Source organism: Clavelina lepadiformis, chromosome 2 (genome assembly GCF_947623445.1).
Source record: "Clavelina lepadiformis chromosome 2, kaClaLepa1.1, whole genome shotgun sequence".
Classification (NCBI taxonomy): domain Eukaryota; kingdom Metazoa; phylum Chordata; class Ascidiacea; order Aplousobranchia; family Clavelinidae; genus Clavelina; species Clavelina lepadiformis.
Window position 1 is genome coordinate 18922720 of NC_135241.1, and position 21096 is coordinate 18943815.

A 21096-nucleotide genomic window follows, 5' to 3' on the forward strand; every position below is an offset into this window, starting at 1 on the left:
AAAAAAATAAGTATTGTGAATCTGCTTTCTTTTTTAATGATCGTGGCTTTCCATGAGGATGCAGTTGCCATGGTTTCAATATGATTGCGCCAAACCGTGAATTTGCTCTGTGCCATGCCAAGGTCAAACCAATTTTATGCTACTTGACTGTACATCACATCGTAAATCTTCAGCGTAACTCACATGGAATGGAGTCTTAGATGAAATAAATACTTCCATTAAATTAAACCAATTCCATTAAAACCTAGATTAAAAGCAGGAGTTCCACTGTACTTCATAGTAAATACCGGCAATAGTGTATAAGATTTTTAATTCGAGACATAAATTTCTGTATTTGACAGTGGTCAGGTCAATTCTCTAATCATACTCTATCTGTGCTTACCAATTAGGCTAGTAGTCTTCTCACGTTAATAGGAATACAATGATGGTGTAATCTAATAATGTAAACTAATTTTACCTTAAATTCTATAGATGTTAACCACTTGATTTTTTTGTTTGCAGTACAACATAATTCTTTGTTAATTATACTGACATTTTAACACAATGCATTGCATAAAAAATTTGCAAAAGTTTGTAAGCGGTTCATCTTTAAAGTATATTTCCAGGAAATTTATTCCCAACTATTGTGTTACCTTTACCCGCCATCATGCTGCTTCATGCATAGATCGTAAGTTCAAGAATGTGTGTTGCATTTACAATGTAGTATTGTTTATTATTAATATTCTTAAAGCCAATCAACGTGTTCACATTGTTGTAGCATCAATTGGATTAAGTGATGAAGAAAAAGAATTCCAAAGTGTTGCCTTAAATTTTGCTGAAAATGAGCTCTTTCCTAATATGCAGAAATGGGATAAAGAGGTGACTTAAATCTTGTAATGTCCTAACATTTGTATAATACCTTACTACGTGGTTATATAAAAAAATATGATGAAACCAAGGAATTATATGCAAAAATTAATCATGTATATATAGGAGCATTTTCCAGTTGATGTAATAAAGAAAACGGCTGAATTGGGTTTTGGGGGATTATATTGTGAAGAAAAATATGGTGGTACAGGATTATCTCGCCTTGCTACATCTGTTGTGTTTGAAGCTTTATCAACTGGATGTGTGACAACAACTGCATACATTAGTATTCACAAGTATAATATGAGCTTTAAAATTTTATCCAAACTGTAGATTGACATCATCAAACACATTACTCAATTACACAAGATATGTTTTTACGAACACAAACTTCAGATACATAAAAGGTTGATGTTTCTAGTATGGTGGCATGGATGATAAACAAATTTGGGAATGAAGAACAGAAGCAATCTCTTCTTCAAGAGCTCATTTCCATGAAAAAGTTGGCCTCATATTGCCTGACTGAACCAGGTGACATAACTTTTTGTTTTGGATTTTTGCTTTGAACAAAGCAGTTTACAGCATTTAGCAGCATTATATTACTTATCATTTTGAAACTTGGTTGGAGTTAGTTTTGTTAAATGTTAAGCAATTTTTATGATATAGGCAGTGGGAGTGATGCTGCAGCTCTCTTGACATCAGCTGTTAAAGACGGCGATCAGTATGTTCTTAACGGTTCCAAGGTATTAACATGCTATTCACTCAACTAAATATATCACTTAACAGAATTTTATAACAAATTAAGTGAACAACTTATGTAGTAATTACTACACTACACTAAAAGCTTTATGGTACAGTGACTGTATCTATTTGTTACTTAAGGCTTTCATCAGTGGTGCAAGTGCCACCGATGTTTATCTTGTTATGGTGAGGACTGGTGATCATGGTCCAAAGGGTATATCAACTGTGATAGTGGAACGGGACACTCCTGGCCTAAGTTTTGGAAAAGTAGAAGATAAAGTATGTTTCCCTTGGATCATTATATCAATCACGAACAGTTTTTGAAGTTGTTGTGGAAAATGTGAACTTGTTGTTCTAAACTTCTTGTATGCTTGGCTGACACCGAAATTATGTTTGACTAAAAATGTTGAGTGCTGTAATTTAACTTCACAGTTGCAAAAGAAATCTACCTAGTGGTGAGGTTTATTTGTTGTTCTGAAGATATGTTTTCATTTCTTCTATTATGTCCTGCAGCTTGGATGGAAAAGTCAGCCCACTCGTATTGTAAACTTTGAGGACTGTGTTATTCCCATAACCAATCAAATTGGACCTGATGGGGTAGGATTTAACATCGCCATGGCTGGCCTTAATGGTGGAAGGATAAATATTGGTAAGAAAAAGCTATAAAAAGTAGATTGTTGTTAAAATACAGTACAAGCCTAGAATAGATATGTTTTTTTTGTTCAGCATCCACTTCCCTGGGCGGTGCACAAAAATCATATGAACTTGCAAAGGATCATTTAGGTGTCAGAAAAGCATTTGGAAAAGAGCTCATTAATAATCAAGTCAAAAGTTTTTTAGATTCATATTGTTAAACAGCCTTTTTTCCGGTTGTATTTGATATAAATTGTAAAGAACTAATTAATTAAACATTTAATACAACCATGGAAACTTTCTGTTTTCAGTATTTGCAATTTAAAATGGCTGAAATGGCTACAAGGCTTGTATCATCTCGCTTAATTGTACGTGAGGCCGCAAGAGCTTTGGATAATCAACTGCCAAGTGCTCCAGCTCTGTGTGCTATGGCAAAACTTCATGCTACTGACAATTGTTTTGATGTAAGATTATGATTGTATTTTGCCCATACCAACTTCAGTCATATTGTGGAAAATCTTGACGTTAAATCGAGTTGTATTAGCTGTTTTGTTAAACTTTGTCCAGATTTGTTTTATGCTGTAGTCTGTGAAATATATACAATTTTAAAGGTCTGCAATGATGCGTTACAAATGTTTGGTGGATATGGATACCTCAGGGATTACCCAGTTCAACAATTTGTCAGAGATGTCCGGGTCAATCAAATTCTTGAAGGAACAAATGAAATCATGAGAATGCTTGTTGCTAGAAATGCTTTAAAATCATAGGCAATCATGTTTTGTGTTGCTTTACGTATGATTGTTTCTTTCACTTCATTTCTCTCAACATTTCTGTTGCATTTATATTGCATTTTAGCAAATTGTTTTAAGATAAACCCAAGTTACACTCTTTTTCATTTTTTGATCAATGACAGGTATTTGTTCCTTTGCACCTCATTAGCAGTTTTGTAATTATTATCAAGTCATTATTTTTTGATTCAAGTCAAATGGTTGTTTGATTGAGTCTGTTTAAGTTGAGACTCGTGTCCAGTCTGGTCAATGTAAATTGTGAATAGGATCAAGTTAAGTCAATCATATTTAGCTTCGACACGTTTGCTGGTGTCACACTGAACGTCGTGTTAAGTTATCATATGTCACAGCTTTCTAAAATTTGGGCTGATTGAAATTTGTTTTCTGAAAATCATAATTGTTTATGAAATAACCATTTTTGTTACCTAAATGTTTATTTTTTCACATCTGTCATAACTTGATTCGAGTCATTTTGAACACGTTGCTTGAGTTATAGCAACACTACATATAAGTAATGTCTTATCCTGGATCATTTACAGCATATACTTTGCTTCTAACTTCAGCTCATAGTCAGCTGGACTTTAAAGAGTTGGTCTAAATGAAGCCAAGTTCATTTCCTTTTAGTTTATGCACAAGCTTTTGTAGGAACGTGGTCAATCTGTCTCATTCTAGAAACCATCACATACAGAAATGTACAAATAAAAATTTTCCCAATTTTAGTTACGCCAATCTATGAAAGCAAACTGGCAAAAAGAGCTAAAATCGTAAGATAAAAATCTTTCAAAACAACATACTGAAATGGCTTAACTTTGACAGTAGGATACTGACAACGAATATTTTGCTGGAATTAGGCTTTCCTACTTTTTTTTTGCTTTTGAACCTAATCAGACGATGTTTGAGAACACTTGAACAGTTGGCAAACAGTGGATTTTTTGAGAATTGCTGACGTTAGGTTGTTAGCAATGTACACTTCGTGTCAATGTAGTAAGTGTACAAACGTTGTAAAAAGTAGAGTACCAGCACCAAGCAGAGATGAACGTAATTGAATGTTGAATAAACTGTAGTGCCATAACGACAGGTGGGATTTAGTTGCAGCTCTAGCTTACTAAACAAACGGTACCAGTATACGTTCAGCCTATTTAAAAATATGATAGCAGCTTGAGGGTCTAGTATGCCAGTCGAACCAGATAACGTCACAATTTGAGTAGCTAGGGTCTGGTATACAAAGACATCCTATGGTTGTGCACTTGTACACTAGACCAGTGCTTGAACTGGTTAATAACATTTATGAGTAACACTATATAGCTTGGTCACAGAAACAATAATGCCATATCAACACACACCCTTAATCACTACGCACTTCTACGTGGTTGTGTAGCCAGCACCTAGAAACGAAACACAAATTTATTCCCTGCATTAGTCAAGCGGCATCCATTGAGGATTATTGCTCTAGCAATTGTGCAAAATGATTGAACCTGATACAGAGATATGGATACTTGGATAGGCCCAGTGTGTCAGTGTCACCAACTGTAGATGACTTGTCAGTAGATTACTCTGACCGCTACAGTTTTTATACCTAGAATTTGCCCGAATCGAGTTGCTACTATTTTGAGTGTCAACACCATTTAAAATAACAATGATTGATGTTACGAAGAGGACGCCACTCTGGTATCATGGAGGAGTTGCGTCTGCGCTAGCTGCCTGCTGCACCCATCCCCTTGATTTATTAAAGGTGATATAAACAGAGTTTTTTACAATGTTAAATTAATGCAATAATGACTCTTTTGCCTATCTTTAATCATAGCTTAATGTAAGGCCAAACTTGTAGGAGTTTTTAGCACGGTTTCAAAATGAAAAAAATCTTGGCAACTGAATTAAGGATTTCATTTACTTGTTGTGGAGCATAGAGCATTGCCTTCTTCAATACACTTGAAAAAAATGGTGTCATTTGACTTTAAATTTCTTGCAAGTCACAGATGTAGTGTTGCTATGTATGATGCATAATGGAGTGCTGTAATGACTTGGCTTCCGTCCCGTTTTTAAATGGCTCTCAAAAATTTTGCGATTCGCAACAATTTTCAGTTTTGCAGCACTCATTTTATCATTAAATATAAGCAAGAGAATCATTCCTACATCTAAACTAACATTGAAAATAGCATTTGATAAATGCCTTCACCGCATGGAAAATTGCATTAGCAAATCTTTTAAAAATTAGGTCCATCTGCAAACACAGCAAAGCGCAAGAATGCGAGGAACACAAATAGCTGTTAATATTGTCAGAACACAGGGTGTTTTGGCATTGTACAATGGGCTTAGTGCTTCAGTTGGAAGACAGGTATTGTGCGAGAAGTGATGTTTGTAGTCATTGTTATTAATTTTCATTTATTGGTTTAATTATTATTTACTACAATTTTGATACTAAGTACTTGTGTTTTTTTTTATTTGCAGTTGTCATACTCTACAACACGATTTGCATTTTATGATATGATGAAACCAATTGTAGTCAAGGATGGCAATCCCACAATGCTGCAGAAGATGGTCATTGCATCTTGTGGTGGTATTTTGAGAAAAAGCTTTCATTGTTTTCTAGCTTTTCAAATTTCTTTAAGCATAACGTCAGGAACTAAGCATTACAGGAAATAAGATACGTTGAGTTCCATGCCTTCCTACGGTGACCATGGTATTGCACCTATGTGTAATTGCGCTCGTCGGCATAATTTATTTAGCCAAACCAAAGCCACCGACTTAGTTTCTAGTGATTACTTTATTTTGCAGGATTTTTTGGAGGAATTGTAGGGACACCGTGTGATATGGTTGATGTAAGAATGCAAAATGATATTAAACTTCCAAAGGAGCTTAGAAGAAAGTAAGTGACATTTCAGCTTGTTCATTATTGTGTATGGTTGCAGAGATAAAATGTAAATAATTTTGTCATTGTTATTATCAGTTACAAACACGTTTTTGATGGACTCTATCAAGTTTTAACAAAAGAAGGTTTTCTTACTCTATTTAATGGAGTTGGAATGGCATCTTTAAGGGCAGTTTTAATAACTAATGGACAAGTGAGTCTGTAAATTGGTGTATAGTGAGTCTGTTTCATAGTGAAAGGTCATGACTTGTTATAAGTCACCCCCCCCCCCCCCCCGTACTTGTTTTTTTGCAGATCGCATTCTACGACCAAATCAAAGAAATGTTGCTCAGGACATCTTACTTTGATGATACAATATCCACACATTTCACAACAAGCTTTATGGCTGTATGTCTGACTTCAATTTAAAGCTATAGTTGCATTTTAATGAAGCTGAGATGACATCTTATTTGTCTTGATGTAAGAAAATTACATTATGTTATAAATCTTGCAACTCATTTCTCTGTAGGGTGCAATTGCAACAGGAATGACACAGCCTGTTGATGTCATGAAAACTAGATTAATGAATGCAAAGCCTGGTGAATATCGGGTAGGTTTTGAAAAATATTAGATTTATTATAATATCTCGTTCACTATTGCTTTAGTATTGAAATCATCATTATAAAGCTTTTGAGACCAAACTGTTTGCTGTAAAACTACAGGTCAAGAGATCAACTTCTGTGAAACTGTTTTTAGTACATTATGATTTATTCACTTTAATGCCTGCAATCCTCCAACTTTGCAACAACTATAGCTATTAAACCCTTGTGTACATTAAGCAATATCCGCCGATATGACATGTTACAGTAAAACTCATTACGGAGGAACTATCTTTTATATTTCTAGAATGTTTGGCACTGTGTTTTGGAGACTGGAAAACATGGACCTCTGAGCTATTTCAAAGTGAGTAACAAAAGGTCACCCTCAAGATTTGGCAAATTTATCTCTACATGATGTTAAAACCCTAAAAATTGACTTACACTTGCTTTTATTTTGGCAGGGTTTTGTTCCTGCATTTATACGATTAGGCCCACAGACTATTTTAATTTGGATCTTTAAGGAACAATTAAGAATGAAATACGGAAAAGATCCAAAATAAGAAACGCTCCAAAAAAACGTAGCAATTACGAAAAGGGAGACTGATATTCAACAGAACAAAAATTATGAAAGATATTTTATTTAGGAATGTAGTTACAACTACCAAGACATTGTTACTCAGCATGTCGTTATATAAAGTTCAAAAATTGAATGCATAAACAAAGTTTTTTGTCAGTGCCAAAAGTTCAAAACAACATGTTTTGTATTGTCATCATGGGCAACTTGACATTGAGGTGGCTAATTTCAGCCTTGTGCTTTGATTGTTTTAATTGCGATAATTTTTTATTTAAAATTTAGTTTCATGTAATCATATTGCACTTTTTTTTAAATACACTACATAATTATATTTAGCGCCAGTTATGCTATCTAAATGCATTTGCGTTTTTTCGTTTCGTTTGTATTTTTCTTAAAGGGTAATATTTCTTCAGTTCTATCCAGTGGTGAATGTTGAATAATTTTTGAAAATGAAAGCTTTTATGTTGGCAGTGTAATTTTTAAATGACTTTTATTGTAAGTTTATTTACCAAAATTATATGCAGTTAGTGATTTCAGAGAAAGTTTGCCGCTCACACTAAGCTTTTACATATCTACAAGTTATTGGAGAAAAACATGATTTAAGTCTGAGTATTGATGTGTGAATGTGGGCTTTCTCCAGCTGGCCTGCTAAATTTTGGTATTGCCTACCATACTGAAACAATGGGAACATGAAATTGTATATCCTACTAAAGGGGCAGGTGGGGTTGGGCCCCTCCACTTTTAAAAATAAATGTGTGAGAAACATAGGATGAGCGCTATTGTGATAGCATAACTTTTTAGGCCAGGTCACAGACTACAAGGCCAACCTCCCAGCTTATTTGATGTAGGTGGAGTGCATTGGGCCATGCTTTCTCAAAAACCCATTTTTGGGCCCGAGGCGTTATTACTTATCCGTTTTTATTTCTTTTCTTCCATCGTATTTCCGATTCGTTAATTGTCGGCGCTTAGTTAACTTTTGTAATGTCAGGTGCTATGAAGCTTCCATATTGTCATAAAACAAATAGGCCTACCATACTGTCAAGAACATAATGAGCTCAGTCAGGGCTGGTTGCTTGTCGTTCTAGTTTTTAAGCATTGAAAGAAAGTTTTCGAGGCCCTATACTTCCAATCAAGCAGATCGTGCATTAACGTTGTTAATAAGAAGTGTTTACGGTTTATTTTAGTAGTGTAATTAGATGAATGTTGAGAGCAAGAACGTTACAAAACTCATTATGAATGATGTCAACATGGATATGGGCCATATACCCAATACAAGCTCAGTTTGTCAAAAACTTAGCTGATTTTTGCAGTAAGTTGTATGGCGTTACAAATTGTTTTATACGGCGTCTCAAAAGTGTACGTCATAATTATTGACTACTGAGCGTAAAAATATAAATTTAAAATACATTGCATTTCGAGGCGTTTTGAAACGAAAAAACGCAAACATTTGCGCTCTGTGCATTTTGGGCGAGATAGACAGAGGCAAATAATTTGGATCAAACTTTTCAAAATTTTGGCCTCCTTTGACCTAGTCTTAAACAGGCCAGTTAGCAGACCTATTTTGAAATTGGTTCCATCAACGCTTGCCCCATTTAAAATCTTAGGCCCGGCCATTTTGACCCCCTGAACCCCTTCCACACTGGCTTGCCTACATGCGACTTCTTGAAAGGTTTGTGGTTTGTTTTATTAAAGCGAAATAGAGTGAACTGAATGAATTTCTGCACAAGACACGGGCGTTTATATAAGAAGCCTATAGGCCAACTAGGCATTTAGCGGTACATACAAAAATGTGAAGAATGCTGGGTTTCAGAAAGAAGTGTCCAACTGGTACAATTGCAACTTGTGTGGCATGTGATTAACCGTCACGGTTTCATTTTACTTGGACAATCCTTGTTATGATCCCCTTTTTACAGCAACCGTCATACGTAATAACTTAGAACCAAGGTATTTAACGCACTGCGCTACACCTGTTGAACAGGCATCACAACTTTACCATTACTGATGTTACGCAATGATATTCCTGATTTCGTTCTGGGATACGGTTGTTTCTGGGTCAAAAGGCAAGCACCTCTGTGATTTATAACGTTTCGCCACTTTTATCCTAATAATCGTTCAGGGTGATGCAGTTCTTGTGTGCCAAGAATTCAGAATAACTATCTCTTCAAAAGTAATTTAAGTTTTTTTCTTTCAAACTCTTTATGTCTTTTGTGTGACGTCACACCTGTGAAATCGTAATCCTGTGAATCTCTTCATGTTACTGATTTCTCTAATTCTTTGATGACAGCTTGAATGTTTGCTAGATTTCCTACATTGTTACGTCAAGTCACATTATTTTGTTGTGAGTCATCGTGCAAGTGCTGGATGAAGACATGTTTATTTTTTGCGATGTCTGTTGAGACGTGAGATAGCAATGAAGACGTGACTCGGATCTTGTGGCGGTTACGCTTGGCTGGCTATTTCACTTGTTTTTTAACCTTTCAATCCCATGCAAAGGTGAAGGGCATGAGAACGGTTGGTAAACAGAGTCGAACGGACACTGGCACGTTTTTGTGGAGGACTGTCTTACGATATTCATGTGGATCCACGAAGTATAGCAAGGATATCAGATGTAAAGAGGAACGTATAACTCTATTTGATTCAAATGGTAGCAGGCTAAACTGCCATACTGCTAAAGAAGATAAGGTTTAAGAACTGCAGCAGCTGTCGTGTTGCGAAATACTCCGTTTAACGTTTAGATAGCGGGCCTATACCATTTCCGCTTACTGCAATACGTTGTCAGCAGATTAACTCAATTCTATCCTTGGTAAAACATATACAAAAAGCTTTGCCAGTCTGGGAATGCTGAGGCTTGTTCAACTATCAAACAATGGTTGATGTTACCAAAAGGACGCCAATATGGTATCAGGGAGGAGTCGCATCTGCGTTAGCGGCATGTTGCACTCATCCGCTTGATCTATTAAAGGTATGTAAACTATAACTATGTGTTGTCTTTGCTGCAAATTTCAGGTTTAGTGCAGAAGTGCACAACCACGTGATGCATTTTTGTAATAGACCACTGATACCTAAATTGTGACGTCAGTTGGTTGTGCACTCACGCAATGGACCACAAAATTCTTATTGCATTGTATATAGACCAGTTTGTATGATGTCGGTTGCAGTAAATAGCAAAGGTTGATTCAGTTGTTCCCAGACTTTGCAGACTAACAACGTACTAGCCTAGTCCGGTTTAAATGTCACATTTCTAACAAATTTATGGAAATAACAGTTATGGAAATTGCAATTCATGAGTAACAGTTAATATGTAAATTTGATGTACAGACTTTGGCTTATTTGTTATGGCTATATAACTTACTTATTTTTCATTTACTCTTAGAAAATTAATGTTGAACACCAGTTCACACACAAAGTCGCACTTTAATGTTTTGCTTGTGACAGATATGCTGGTTTTGTAATGTACTTACTTGAGCCTAATCTTTCTATCCAGCTCTCAAAATCTAACTCTCTATCACCTCAATAAAAAAAGTCAAAACTTATTCTAACTCTTAATAACAAAATATTACTTCTTATGTGCTTTTTTGCCAACCCACCTATGCATTTTAAAGAATGCAACCTTTTGTAGAAATAGCCACTTTTCTAAGTTTAAGACCAGCTTTATGACATAGAATACTCGAGTGACATCCATTGAAAAATTAGGTCCATCTGCAAACACAACAAGGTGCAAGAATTCGAGGAACACAAATAGCTGTTAATATTGTCAGAACACAGGGTGTTTTGGCATTGTACAATGGGCTTAGTGCTTCTGTTGGAAGACAGGTATTGTGCAAAAATTAATGTTTAAACATGTGTTTGTAATATATTTATTTGCACTTTATTTTGTACAACTAATGGTATTTTTTTCTGTGAATTTGCAGTTGACATACTCCATGACGCGATTTGCATTTTATGATGTTATGAAACCAATTGTGGTGAAAGATGGCAATCCAACAATGCTGCAGAAAATGGTTATTGCATCTTGTGGTGGTATTTTCAAACACTGTTTTAAATATTTTTTATATGTAGCTTTGCAGACGATTTTTCAGTAGAAACAAGTGTTGAAGTAGAAACAAGTCACAAAATGTTTCTGATTGAAAGTGTTGCACATAATCTGGCTATAGTTTACCACTTTCCTTTCGTTTCTAAACTTGCCCTTTTTGTTTACTTAACCACTTGATTGGGTCTTGTCTACTTGTTGGCAAGCAACAGATAAAACTTAACTCATGGTGTTTATTTTATAGGGTTTGTTGGAGGAGTTGTAGGGACACCATGTGACATGATAAATGTGAGAATGCAAAATGATATCAAACTTCCAAAAGAACTAAGAAGAAAGTAAGTTACATTTGAACTGGTATGATAATGTGTATTTACATCTACTGCATTCATGAATTTTATATAATTTTGTTATTTTATAGTTACAAACACGTTTTTGATGGACTATACCAAGTTTTTACAAAAGAAGGTTTTCTCACATTGTTTAGCGGAGTTGGAATGGCATCTTCAAGGGCAGTTTTGATAACTAATGGACAAGTGAGTCAGTAAATTAATGTGTGATTGTTGTTGTCAAGGATTTACCTTGCTAAAAAGTTATCTATACATCTCAAAATTGTTAGATTGTAAGTTGCACAGTGCTGATTTTTGCAGATTGCATTCTACGATCAAATTAAAGAGATGTTGCTCGGGACATCTTCCTTTAATGATACAATATACACTCATTTTACTGCAAGCTTTATTGCAGTAAGTGAATGCATTTTTATGGTTTTACAATTCTACTTGTATTGAAATTTGCCATGAAAACGTAATGAAGTCAATAACAATCTCACATTGAATTCATAAATCATGCAACTCTGTTCCCTGCAGGGTGCAGTTGCAACAGGAATAACTCAGCCTGTTGATGTTATGAAAACCAGATTAATGAATGCAAAACCTGGTGAATATCGAGTGAGTTACAGTAGACAGAGTTAATTGTGCAATCTTCTTAAGACATTAGTCTTTTAAATATGTTGAAAAAGTAATTTTCACAAATCACAATATGAGCTAATGTGAAATATAGTATAAAATCAGTGACCTTTTTAGAATATGACATGATACAGTAAAACATAACTAATGGGTAATTATGTTGCATACTTCTAGAATGTTTGGCACTGTGTTGTTGAGACAGGAAAACATGGGCCACTGAGTTTTTTTAAAGTGAGTACTTCAGGTTTTGTCACTAACAACAATTCCATGGGTAATTGAGAAAGCATTAAAATATGTCTCATTCATGCTTCAATTTTCCAGGGTTTTGTTCCTGCATTTGTACGTTTAGGCCCACAGACTATTTTAACTTGGATATTTAAGGAGCAACTAAGAATGAGATATGGAAAAAATCCGAAATAAGATTGGAAAGGGTGATAGATTGTAGAAAAGATCCGAGATAGCGTTGCTGAGGCTTCGGTACAAGTGATAAGAGCATTGTAATATTGCGCATGAAATTGTGTAAGCTGTGCGGTTCAAGAGCTTCATGCATGAACAAGGTGCTTTTTGTGAATGTCTCAAAACTTATACAAAAAGTCATGTTGTTTTGTATCGCTACAACAACAAAAACTGGATGTTACTTTACCTAATGTTAGTGTTGCGCTTTTTATTGCAATCGCTATGGTGATACTTTTAAGAATTCATGATCATGTAGTGCCCTACTTGTTTGGCAAAGTTACTTTCCAATCATGTTTTGTGCCCTCTGATCATATTTGCGTTAGGGTTTTCATTTCATGTTTTAATGGTAATATCACATTGTGACATAATATTCAATGATATGTCAAACTAATAGATTTGTTTTAGATTTGAAATATGATTTTGTATAAAATTTGTGTAAAAGATTGTTGTTGGTAGATCATTTTCAAATTTACATGCAATTGTGCTTTGGTACATGCTTCTTACTAAACCATACACTGTTGCAATGAATATATTATGTATGAGAAATATATTCATGGGTGACATTTTTATATGCATTTGAATTTGATAGATTCATCTGATGTCTGGGGTTGTATTGCTAATAACCCTATTTGTGCGTGTTGTGACATAAAAAGACACATTATGCGTGAAGTATTATTTGAGATTGAAGCATGTTTGTATTATTGGTATCTAATAGTTTTCAAGTTTCCTAATTACACAGTGCCAATCTCACAGTTTACACAATTAATAACTTTTAATATTGATAACCCATATTTTGTAAGAACTCTGATGGATCCTGTGTGCTGTGTTTATGTTATTCTCCATGGCGTGTGACTTGCCATTACAATTTTTGTGTTTACATGCACTATTTCATGTTATCGTTTTTCTGTCTTGAATCCCCATTTCAAGCATTTGAACTTCTGGTTTTTATTGCCTTTCATTTTTCGATGCTGCATTTGCATGTTTGCTTCATTGGTGTAGTTTCTTGATTAATAACACTATGTTATCATCATCTATCAAGTTTACCTCATTAAGTTATGGAAAACACTAGATATTGCTATGCAGTATTGCTTTGTGAACATAATGAAATCACCATACTTGTGGTTGAGTTATGAAAATCAGTCAAATTTTAATATGAAGTTTATAGCATTGATTGTTGTTAAAAAATGTACTGTTTTGTTTTTGCTTCATGGCCTTTTTATACCATTAACTTAATTGAACCTTGAAAAGGATTTATCAAATACTTGCTAGCGATTATTCCTAAAAATGAAAGATATTTGAGTCTGTTTCATGGAACAAGCAGCACTTACTTAGTAAAACAAAATTTCCCAAAAAATAATTTCACAGTTGTACTACACTGAGTCTAGGTATGTTTTGATGTTCACTTGGTCGTAATGAATTAGGTAAAAGTTATTGGGTCTTTATCTTCAACGAAGGCAGTGAAGCTGAAGCATCACTGAAAAAAGTAGAGCCAGTATTGTTCATAAAAATTTCAACTCCATCTTAATAGCATTTGCTCACCAGTGACTGTTTCGTTATACAAACATAGTTTTCATTTAGGACTTTAATTATAAAGTTCCTATGCGTTTATAGTATCTTCGGTCAAAAACTTTTACTGCATATACTCACATAAAATAAGTAAGGGCATAACACTTCACACAATTTATGTGAAGCTTTCTGTACAGTATATGAAATATCTCACAATGGAGCCAAAGGGCAGTTTCTGAATGAGCTTTTTTATAAAAGAACCTTATATATACATTTTAGTCAACTCGCAGCTCTGCTTACAACTTGTTGTATTTCATTCTTTAATTCATCATGAGTATCATCATGTTCTCTACAAGCTTTAAATTAGACATAGGTCAGCAGTCAGCACCGTCACATCAAGAGCAAATGCCCCTCAAAGATGTCTTCATCATGACAATGACCCTGTCCGGTTGCTATAGCAAATATAATTAAATTGTTGATTATGGGCTGAGGTTGTTTCTCACCTGTCATACCTGATTCACGACATTTTCCCCGTAAAACTAGCCTAACATCGATAGCACAACTGGTATAAACGTACTGGGAATTTGGTATACTGATACATAGCATTGGTTCTGGTTTGTATTTTGGTTACTATAAATCAGCTAGTAAGTACCCAATGTTTACTTAGACTGCATCAATAAAATTGCAGATAGAAGTCTGAGTGACTTAGATGCTAATGGACAAACACACAGTTCAAAATGGAAATAATAAACAACTTGGTAATTCACAACTTTTTAAACAACCATTCGCAGGGACAAAGAAAGCAACATTTACTGGCTATTTGCACTTTCAACCTTTTCCAAAGAACATTCTTGGTTTTGTTCATCTTCATTTTCTGATGACTTACCAGAATCATCTTGGTCTTTAGAATTGTTTTTCTCGCCTTTCTTTTGTATTGCTTGCATTTTCTTCTTTCTACGAAGACGTTTTGCTCTTTTCTTGGCAGTAGCTTCTTCAGCAGCAATTTTGTTTTCCTCCCGCTTTTTCTGATATTCTTCGTCAAGTTTATGCTTTTTTTCTTGCTTATTAAGATAAGCTTGGCGGTTGTACTCTCTTCGTCTAATGTGTCGATACACGTGAAATTCTCCACTTCCAGCACCGGCACTCGAGCCCATTACATCACGAACAAACTCCGGCGCAGCCTTTGGTTTCCATTCTTTTTTTGGAGCAGGAATATAAGCTGGTTTGTCAGGATTACGCATAAGTTTCTCCACCTTCCATCTTTGTATGTCAGCAGCTGATTTGGGCACACTAACTTTTTTCTCCACTGCATTTGGGTCAACTTTTGCCTCATTTCGAATAGATGCATTATTCATTGTTATTATACTATCGCCTCTTTCGTAAAGACCTTGCACGTTTTGCAGAATTTGTCATTGAAATCGTTTCTTTTGAAGTCTCTTTCTCTTGTTTACAATTGCTCTCATTTACAGCTGTTGATGATTCGTGATGAAACGCAGCACTGAGCAGACTAACAGCTACAGCAAGAATGCAAACAAATTGAAATATCCCACAGATTGACAAAACAAACGAAAGGATATTATCAGTTAATGTCTGTTCATGTACATTAACAAACTCCGTATCAACCTTATTCATACCTGAAATAAACCTTGACAGTAATGACCAAAGCATATTACATAAATTAGAGATGAAATAATGCTACGTAATCATAGTTTATATGCAAACTTTCCAATCAGGCCAAAGATCACTCAATTACACAACAAACAATCAGTCAACTGAACATGTATGACTTTTCACTTATTTTTCTCAAACCTTAGATGTTCCATACAAATGTAATGTTTGACACATTGTATAAAGTGTCTGGAAAGTTTTGCATAACTAAGGATCAATAACCTAATCGGCCACAAAGAGCATAAAAAGTGTTACATACTGGTACAATAAAACAGATGTAGTTACTACATAAAATAAATAAACAACTTTTGTCAAGAGTGTATAAAAGAGCTCTATGTTAACATCTGTTTAAATCTCCTGCGTGCAGCTGCCACACTTTCAGCTGTGGCCTATGTTTCTTCTTTAAATTTTAATGGAGCTAGCTTTTCTGTAATTTAGTGGGTTTTTTTAGTAGTTTTTTTAACCACTTTTGCTTTTCACACTTGGGTCTGAATTATGTGGTGGAGCTAGTGCACAAAAAAGGTCTACTATGGAAAAATGACTTGAACATTACTTGATGTCTATGAAAAAGTAGGCTACAGCCAGATTGAAGAGTATGGCAGTTTTTCTTAGAGATCTCGGGTGAGCAGAAGCAAAATGCTGGTGTGCACTGTGACTCGTAATCCAAGGCTGCCCGGAGTTTGTGGAGGCAAGGTGCGGCCCTATACAATAGAAATCCGGGAAAAAAACAGTGTCTCCCGTTTTTTTTTTTAGAGACGACACCGGTTTGCCCTGGAGTGCAATACCGTTTTGGAAAAATAATCTCGGGTGTGCTCTTGCCATACTCTGCAGTATGGAACTACAGTATAGGATACATTTGATATATATATTATATACCAATTATATAATACCTTTATGTACCAATTTAAATCAAATATATTAAAATAAAATACTTAACTAGCAATTTTCCACCCTACTGCTATTTACCTTTGCAATGAGAAATAAATTAAGACAATATGCATGGGACGTGACGACAATCTTTCTAATTTAACTGCACGCAACAATAGAGTCAAATAATTCAACAGGTAAATTAAGTTAATATACCTTCACAAGTCAAAAGGGTCTCCTCAGAGCTTGGCTGCATCTCGTCAGTAAATTTACATTTTCGCTTAGCCATTTTCAACAGTAAAACAATAAAAAAGTTTAATTTTTGGCACTAAACAAATTCTTATTGTGAAAATATTGCCAGTTAAATTTCAGAAAATGCATTATTCAAAAACCAGGACATTTAAGCACTTTTTACATTTATTCATGACGCAGATTTGAACACTAAAATCCTGGACATGTCCAGGAAAACCCTGGCATATGGAAACCCTAGCCTAGACACAGTTATTTTGTTTGGCTTGTTTAAAATATCAGGCAACTTCCTGGCACACCGCTCATTTTTACTTAAGCTATGCAGAAGAGATCAAGTCTTCAAACACTATGATACATGACTGAAATAATTTTTGTTTGATTTTACCTGACATTTCTAGGTGATGCTTGAAGAAAAGCTTTGCAGAATAGTGCTGAATTTACAAGGCAATTATGCCTATATTTACAAAACCAACCAATCAGAAAACGGCAAAAATACATGTGAAACTGAAAAAGTTTGTTTTCGTACACTGGCGGTAATTCCGTAGACTGGTTCCGTTCGAATAAAAACTGAGTCCACAGTAAAAAAGTTACAATTACTTGTAAAATTATTATTGGCTACACCTTGCAGTTCACAAGTATAATATGTTATGCAGGAAAAAATTTGCATGTGATGAAATAAATTTTGTTGTTGTAGGGTCTATCGGCGGTATTGTGGCCACATTTTTTCTTTGCGATTTGAAGCTCATGTTAAATACGTTTGCCTGGGGCTAGAGAAAAATTTTTTTCACCATTTTGTGCAGAATTTAATTTACTTTTTTACTATAATTTTATATTAATTTCAACTGATGCAAAAACTGAGCAAAACGATTTCTCCCAAGACTACTTTTTCCGAGTTATTGCGGACACTCCTTTCAAATGCGGCCACACATCCCCATAAATGCGTCCGCATGTCCCTGTTTTTGCGGACGTACTTTTATGAAGAATTTAGCCTTTTACAGTATTGCAGTTTGTTGTGTGCAAGACTGAAGAAGAACACTGGAGTTAAGAGCAATGCAAGATCAATTGTTTTTATTCATTGATTTGCAAATAATTGTGTAAGGAATGTGTATGTATAGATATTGTAATAATCAGGGAGAAGAATATTCAGGTAACTTGGTTTGTGTAAAACAATGCGCAACCACTAAGATTCGTTTTTACTTTTGAATTTATCCATTGGACGTACCAAGTTTTAAAATTTTTTTAGTATACCTTGCATATCCGGTAGGCGTGACTTAACCATAACGATTATTGTATTTTTACAGTGTAATGCAAAATTAAAAGTGAGTCATTACGCTTTGAGTATTAAAAGCCACATTTTGCCGTCTTTAATAGCTGAAAGAGCTGGGTTTAGCGTTACTTGATCGTAAGACTTCCTTGAATTCTTACTTGGTAACTCCATATTGCTCAAATAGACCGAACTAAGCAAATAATCGCGTGCAAACAATACACTTGATAAACGAGAATGCCCACGTTTTGCTGTCCGCACTTTGGGGGTTGTTTTGTAATTGTGATGCCACACAGAAAAAAAAAAGAAAACATTGAAAAAATACACATAGACGTCTAAAATTGTGTACATACACAGAAGAAGAATACAGTTACGTGTGCGAAAAAGAATGAAAAAAGAGCAACATTTGCTGGAGAAATAACAGTTTAGTTTACAGAGTGAAAAAATTTTTTTTGCTGTTTTTCATATTGTTCTTTGTTTGTGATAGCCACGTTCTAAGGGTAATAACAAACTTTTTACTTGGAGTAGCTCCCTGAAAGTTGCTAGAGTTGCTTTTAAGGAATATTAGATGAGGTTAATTAAAAAAAAATTTTTTCGTTGTAAATTTTTTCGGTAATTTTAGAGAAAATTTTACCAGCCGCAATAGCACCGATTGACCCTCTGTTGAGTTAGAGTAGAACTGGTTTGGAACTATTTGCTTGCTTTACGCTGCATCAGTGTCCAAATTAAACTGTAAAACATATTTCTTTCGTTTGTTTTATTGTTATTTGCCCGTTGACTTTAGTTTAGCTTTGCTGCTTTTTCCCATGATTGTCTGCTGGCTGAATTACATCGCGTGACTTTACATCGCCTGAATTCGTATCGAACTAATCCAGTGCATAGGATTTAAACCACTTTAAAATAAGAAATTAAAAAAAAAGAAATTTTTTATTGCGCAAAGGAAAACATATGCAAATCACCTGAGCGAAATCTTTACAATCCAATGGTCAGAAAGCCTGTTATTTAAAAAAGAATCAAAATGGGTCGATATTTTCCATTGTTCAGTAGGCTATAGGCGATCGAAAAAATCTTGCCACCCCGACAGGAACTCGAAAAGGGTTAGGTTTGAATCAGTAGCATTGCCTAACATATTTCTTGTACACTGGCTACTTGACTCCAAACCTATTATGGCTGAGAGCGTTAGCCGCTAAGCAGTTATTAGCAAGTTAAATTTTCTCAGCTCTAATCTATGCTACCGCTAGATCACTCTTACTACCTGACTTCATGGTGCTACATGCCATTGCGTCTTGCCAGATTTTCTACGACATGCTTGATTTGGGATGTGCTAGCAGAAACCTTCTGGTAAACAATTTTTAGTGACAGTATTATCTGATGTCAGTAGTCAATACACCGTTCAACTTCCCAAATGTAGATCGTGCTACCTAATTTTGCTATTGGATTTTTTCTTTATAGAATAATCAGTGTTGTTTACTGGATATTAAAAGATTTTTACACAAAAGCAGACGCAAAGCAATCACGTTTTAACACTTGAGAAACAAAGTCTATCTATAAACTCTATGAGGTTTCTATGATCTTTGTTGAGAAATTTTCTTCCCTCATGCAATCATAAAAAAATTTTAAAACTCATTTTAAAACATTTCAAAAATTTTAATTTGAAGGCGGAGTAATGGCCAAAGTTGGCAATGAATTTAAAGTGAGGGAAAAGTCCAAAAACAAGTTGCTTTAAATTAGAGTACTGTAGTTGTCAGTAAATATACTTGTGGAAGGATTTGTACTAATATGTAGTGGTTATGCAGTTATTGCTATTAATAAGTGGCAAAAAACACAAATTCATCGCTGAATTATGACGAGGATGGCGGTTCTTATTACTGCATATTAAGTGAAACAATAGGGATAACTCAGATACAGATGAAAACTCTTTCTTTATATTCTTTATAATTTTGTTGAACGATAACAGTCAAAATTAAATTATGATCAGGCAACAGCAGCATTTTTTTAATCATTTCAGCAAAGAAAATTTTTGTGAAAAATGGTCCAGATCTTTTCCGCTAAGTGGCAGTATTAAACCAGTTAACAAAAACTTTTACCGCGCTTTGATCAGCATTGAAAACCTGCTGAGTAGTGCTTGCTGTGCTCACCCAACCGAGCGCAATGCAGACCGTTATGTAACTCGCGGTTGCTATTTGCAAGCTATTTGCGTGTGGTAAAAACTAAGTCAAGGCGCAACCAGGTTTTTAAGGATATTTTGTGTTTGTTATCTGCCAAATCGTAAATTTTCTTCCACATCTGTAGCTTATAGGGCAAAAGGTATTTGGGGATCGGTTTGACAATGGTGTTTTATCTTTTGGCGGTTCAATGCAAACTTTTGCAAATTTTGACTTCATTGCAAACTTTATTTACACACTGCATTGCAACCGATTTAAAAATTATGATTTTGCCTAAACGATGCTTTTAAGGCACATTGCCATAAAAGGAAGGCCACGTAGCCTATATCCTACTGATTTTTATTATGCCTATAAAAATGTTTATGACTTAAAACTAATAAAATGGCATAATGCGATTGCTTTATATGATGGCCTGTTATATATGAATAGCCGAAAGTTCTATGGCCTTAAACCCAACGACCACGTATGACAAGGCGTACTTTGAAATGTAGGTCACTGAACAATCAGGCCATGATGTTAAGCAGATCGGCAAACAACGCTAATGTCATTGAAAGTTGGCATAAACTTAATGTCACGTTGGACACATATAGTAAAATGTTGACGCCGGGGTGACAGTTGACCTATGACCAATTTTAACCATCAGCCAACCAAACTCGGCTGTTTGATATAGATTTTGTAATGCAGATCATCCATCCTATGGTTATTATTATGACGATATACAGACGATTTATTATTTTAATAGTTTAACGATGATCAATTTCAAAACATATCAAGAATGAAGAACAGCAAACAGTTTGTTTATATAAGCGTTTATTTTAAAGAATCAAGTTATTTTATCCACACTTGAAAATATTCCGTGCCTTAGCTAAAGCCGCGATTTCGTCATAGGCTCGCTAACGG

The 21096-nt window shown here is 34.9% G+C and overlaps 4 protein-coding genes across 4 annotated transcripts; 3 read left to right on the forward strand and 1 right to left on the reverse strand.

The window, feature by feature from the left end:
- Positions 1-505: 505 nt before the first annotated feature.
- Positions 506-3110, forward strand: LOC143444871 (isobutyryl-CoA dehydrogenase, mitochondrial-like). Its single transcript, XM_076943656.1, has 10 exons — positions 506-667; positions 758-858; positions 973-1142; positions 1268-1377; positions 1513-1589; positions 1729-1866; positions 2101-2236; positions 2314-2411; positions 2532-2684; positions 2832-3110. The coding sequence occupies exons 1-10, from the start codon at positions 544-546 to the stop codon at positions 2985-2987; spliced, it is 1263 nt and encodes a 420-aa protein (XP_076799771.1). The 5' UTR covers positions 506-543; the 3' UTR covers positions 2988-3110.
- Positions 3111-3252: 142 nt separating this feature from the next.
- On the forward strand, positions 3253-7513 carry LOC143444872 (mitochondrial dicarboxylate carrier-like). Its single transcript, XM_076943657.1, has 9 exons — positions 3253-4740; positions 5224-5343; positions 5457-5565; positions 5784-5874; positions 5956-6070; positions 6172-6264; positions 6386-6466; positions 6763-6819; positions 6917-7513. Exons 1-9 carry the CDS (start codon positions 4645-4647, stop codon positions 7013-7015), a joined length of 861 nt encoding a protein of 286 aa, XP_076799772.1. The 5' UTR covers positions 3253-4644; the 3' UTR covers positions 7016-7513.
- Positions 7514-9490: 1977 nt separating this feature from the next.
- Positions 9491-13628, forward strand: LOC143444873 (mitochondrial dicarboxylate carrier-like). The gene is made up of 9 exons (XM_076943658.1): positions 9491-9991; positions 10723-10842; positions 10941-11049; positions 11304-11394; positions 11478-11592; positions 11707-11799; positions 11923-12003; positions 12196-12252; positions 12343-13628. The coding sequence occupies exons 1-9, from the start codon at positions 9896-9898 to the stop codon at positions 12439-12441; spliced, it is 861 nt and encodes a 286-aa protein (XP_076799773.1). The 5' UTR covers positions 9491-9895; the 3' UTR covers positions 12442-13628.
- A 955-nt stretch (positions 13629-14583) lies between these two features.
- LOC143444874 (PRKR-interacting protein 1 homolog) lies at positions 14584-15643 on the reverse strand. The gene has a single exon (XM_076943660.1). The coding sequence runs from the start codon at positions 15336-15338 to the stop codon at positions 14793-14795; it is 546 nt and encodes a 181-aa protein (XP_076799775.1). The 5' UTR covers positions 15339-15643; the 3' UTR covers positions 14584-14792.
- Positions 15644-21096: the final 5453 nt, after the last annotated feature.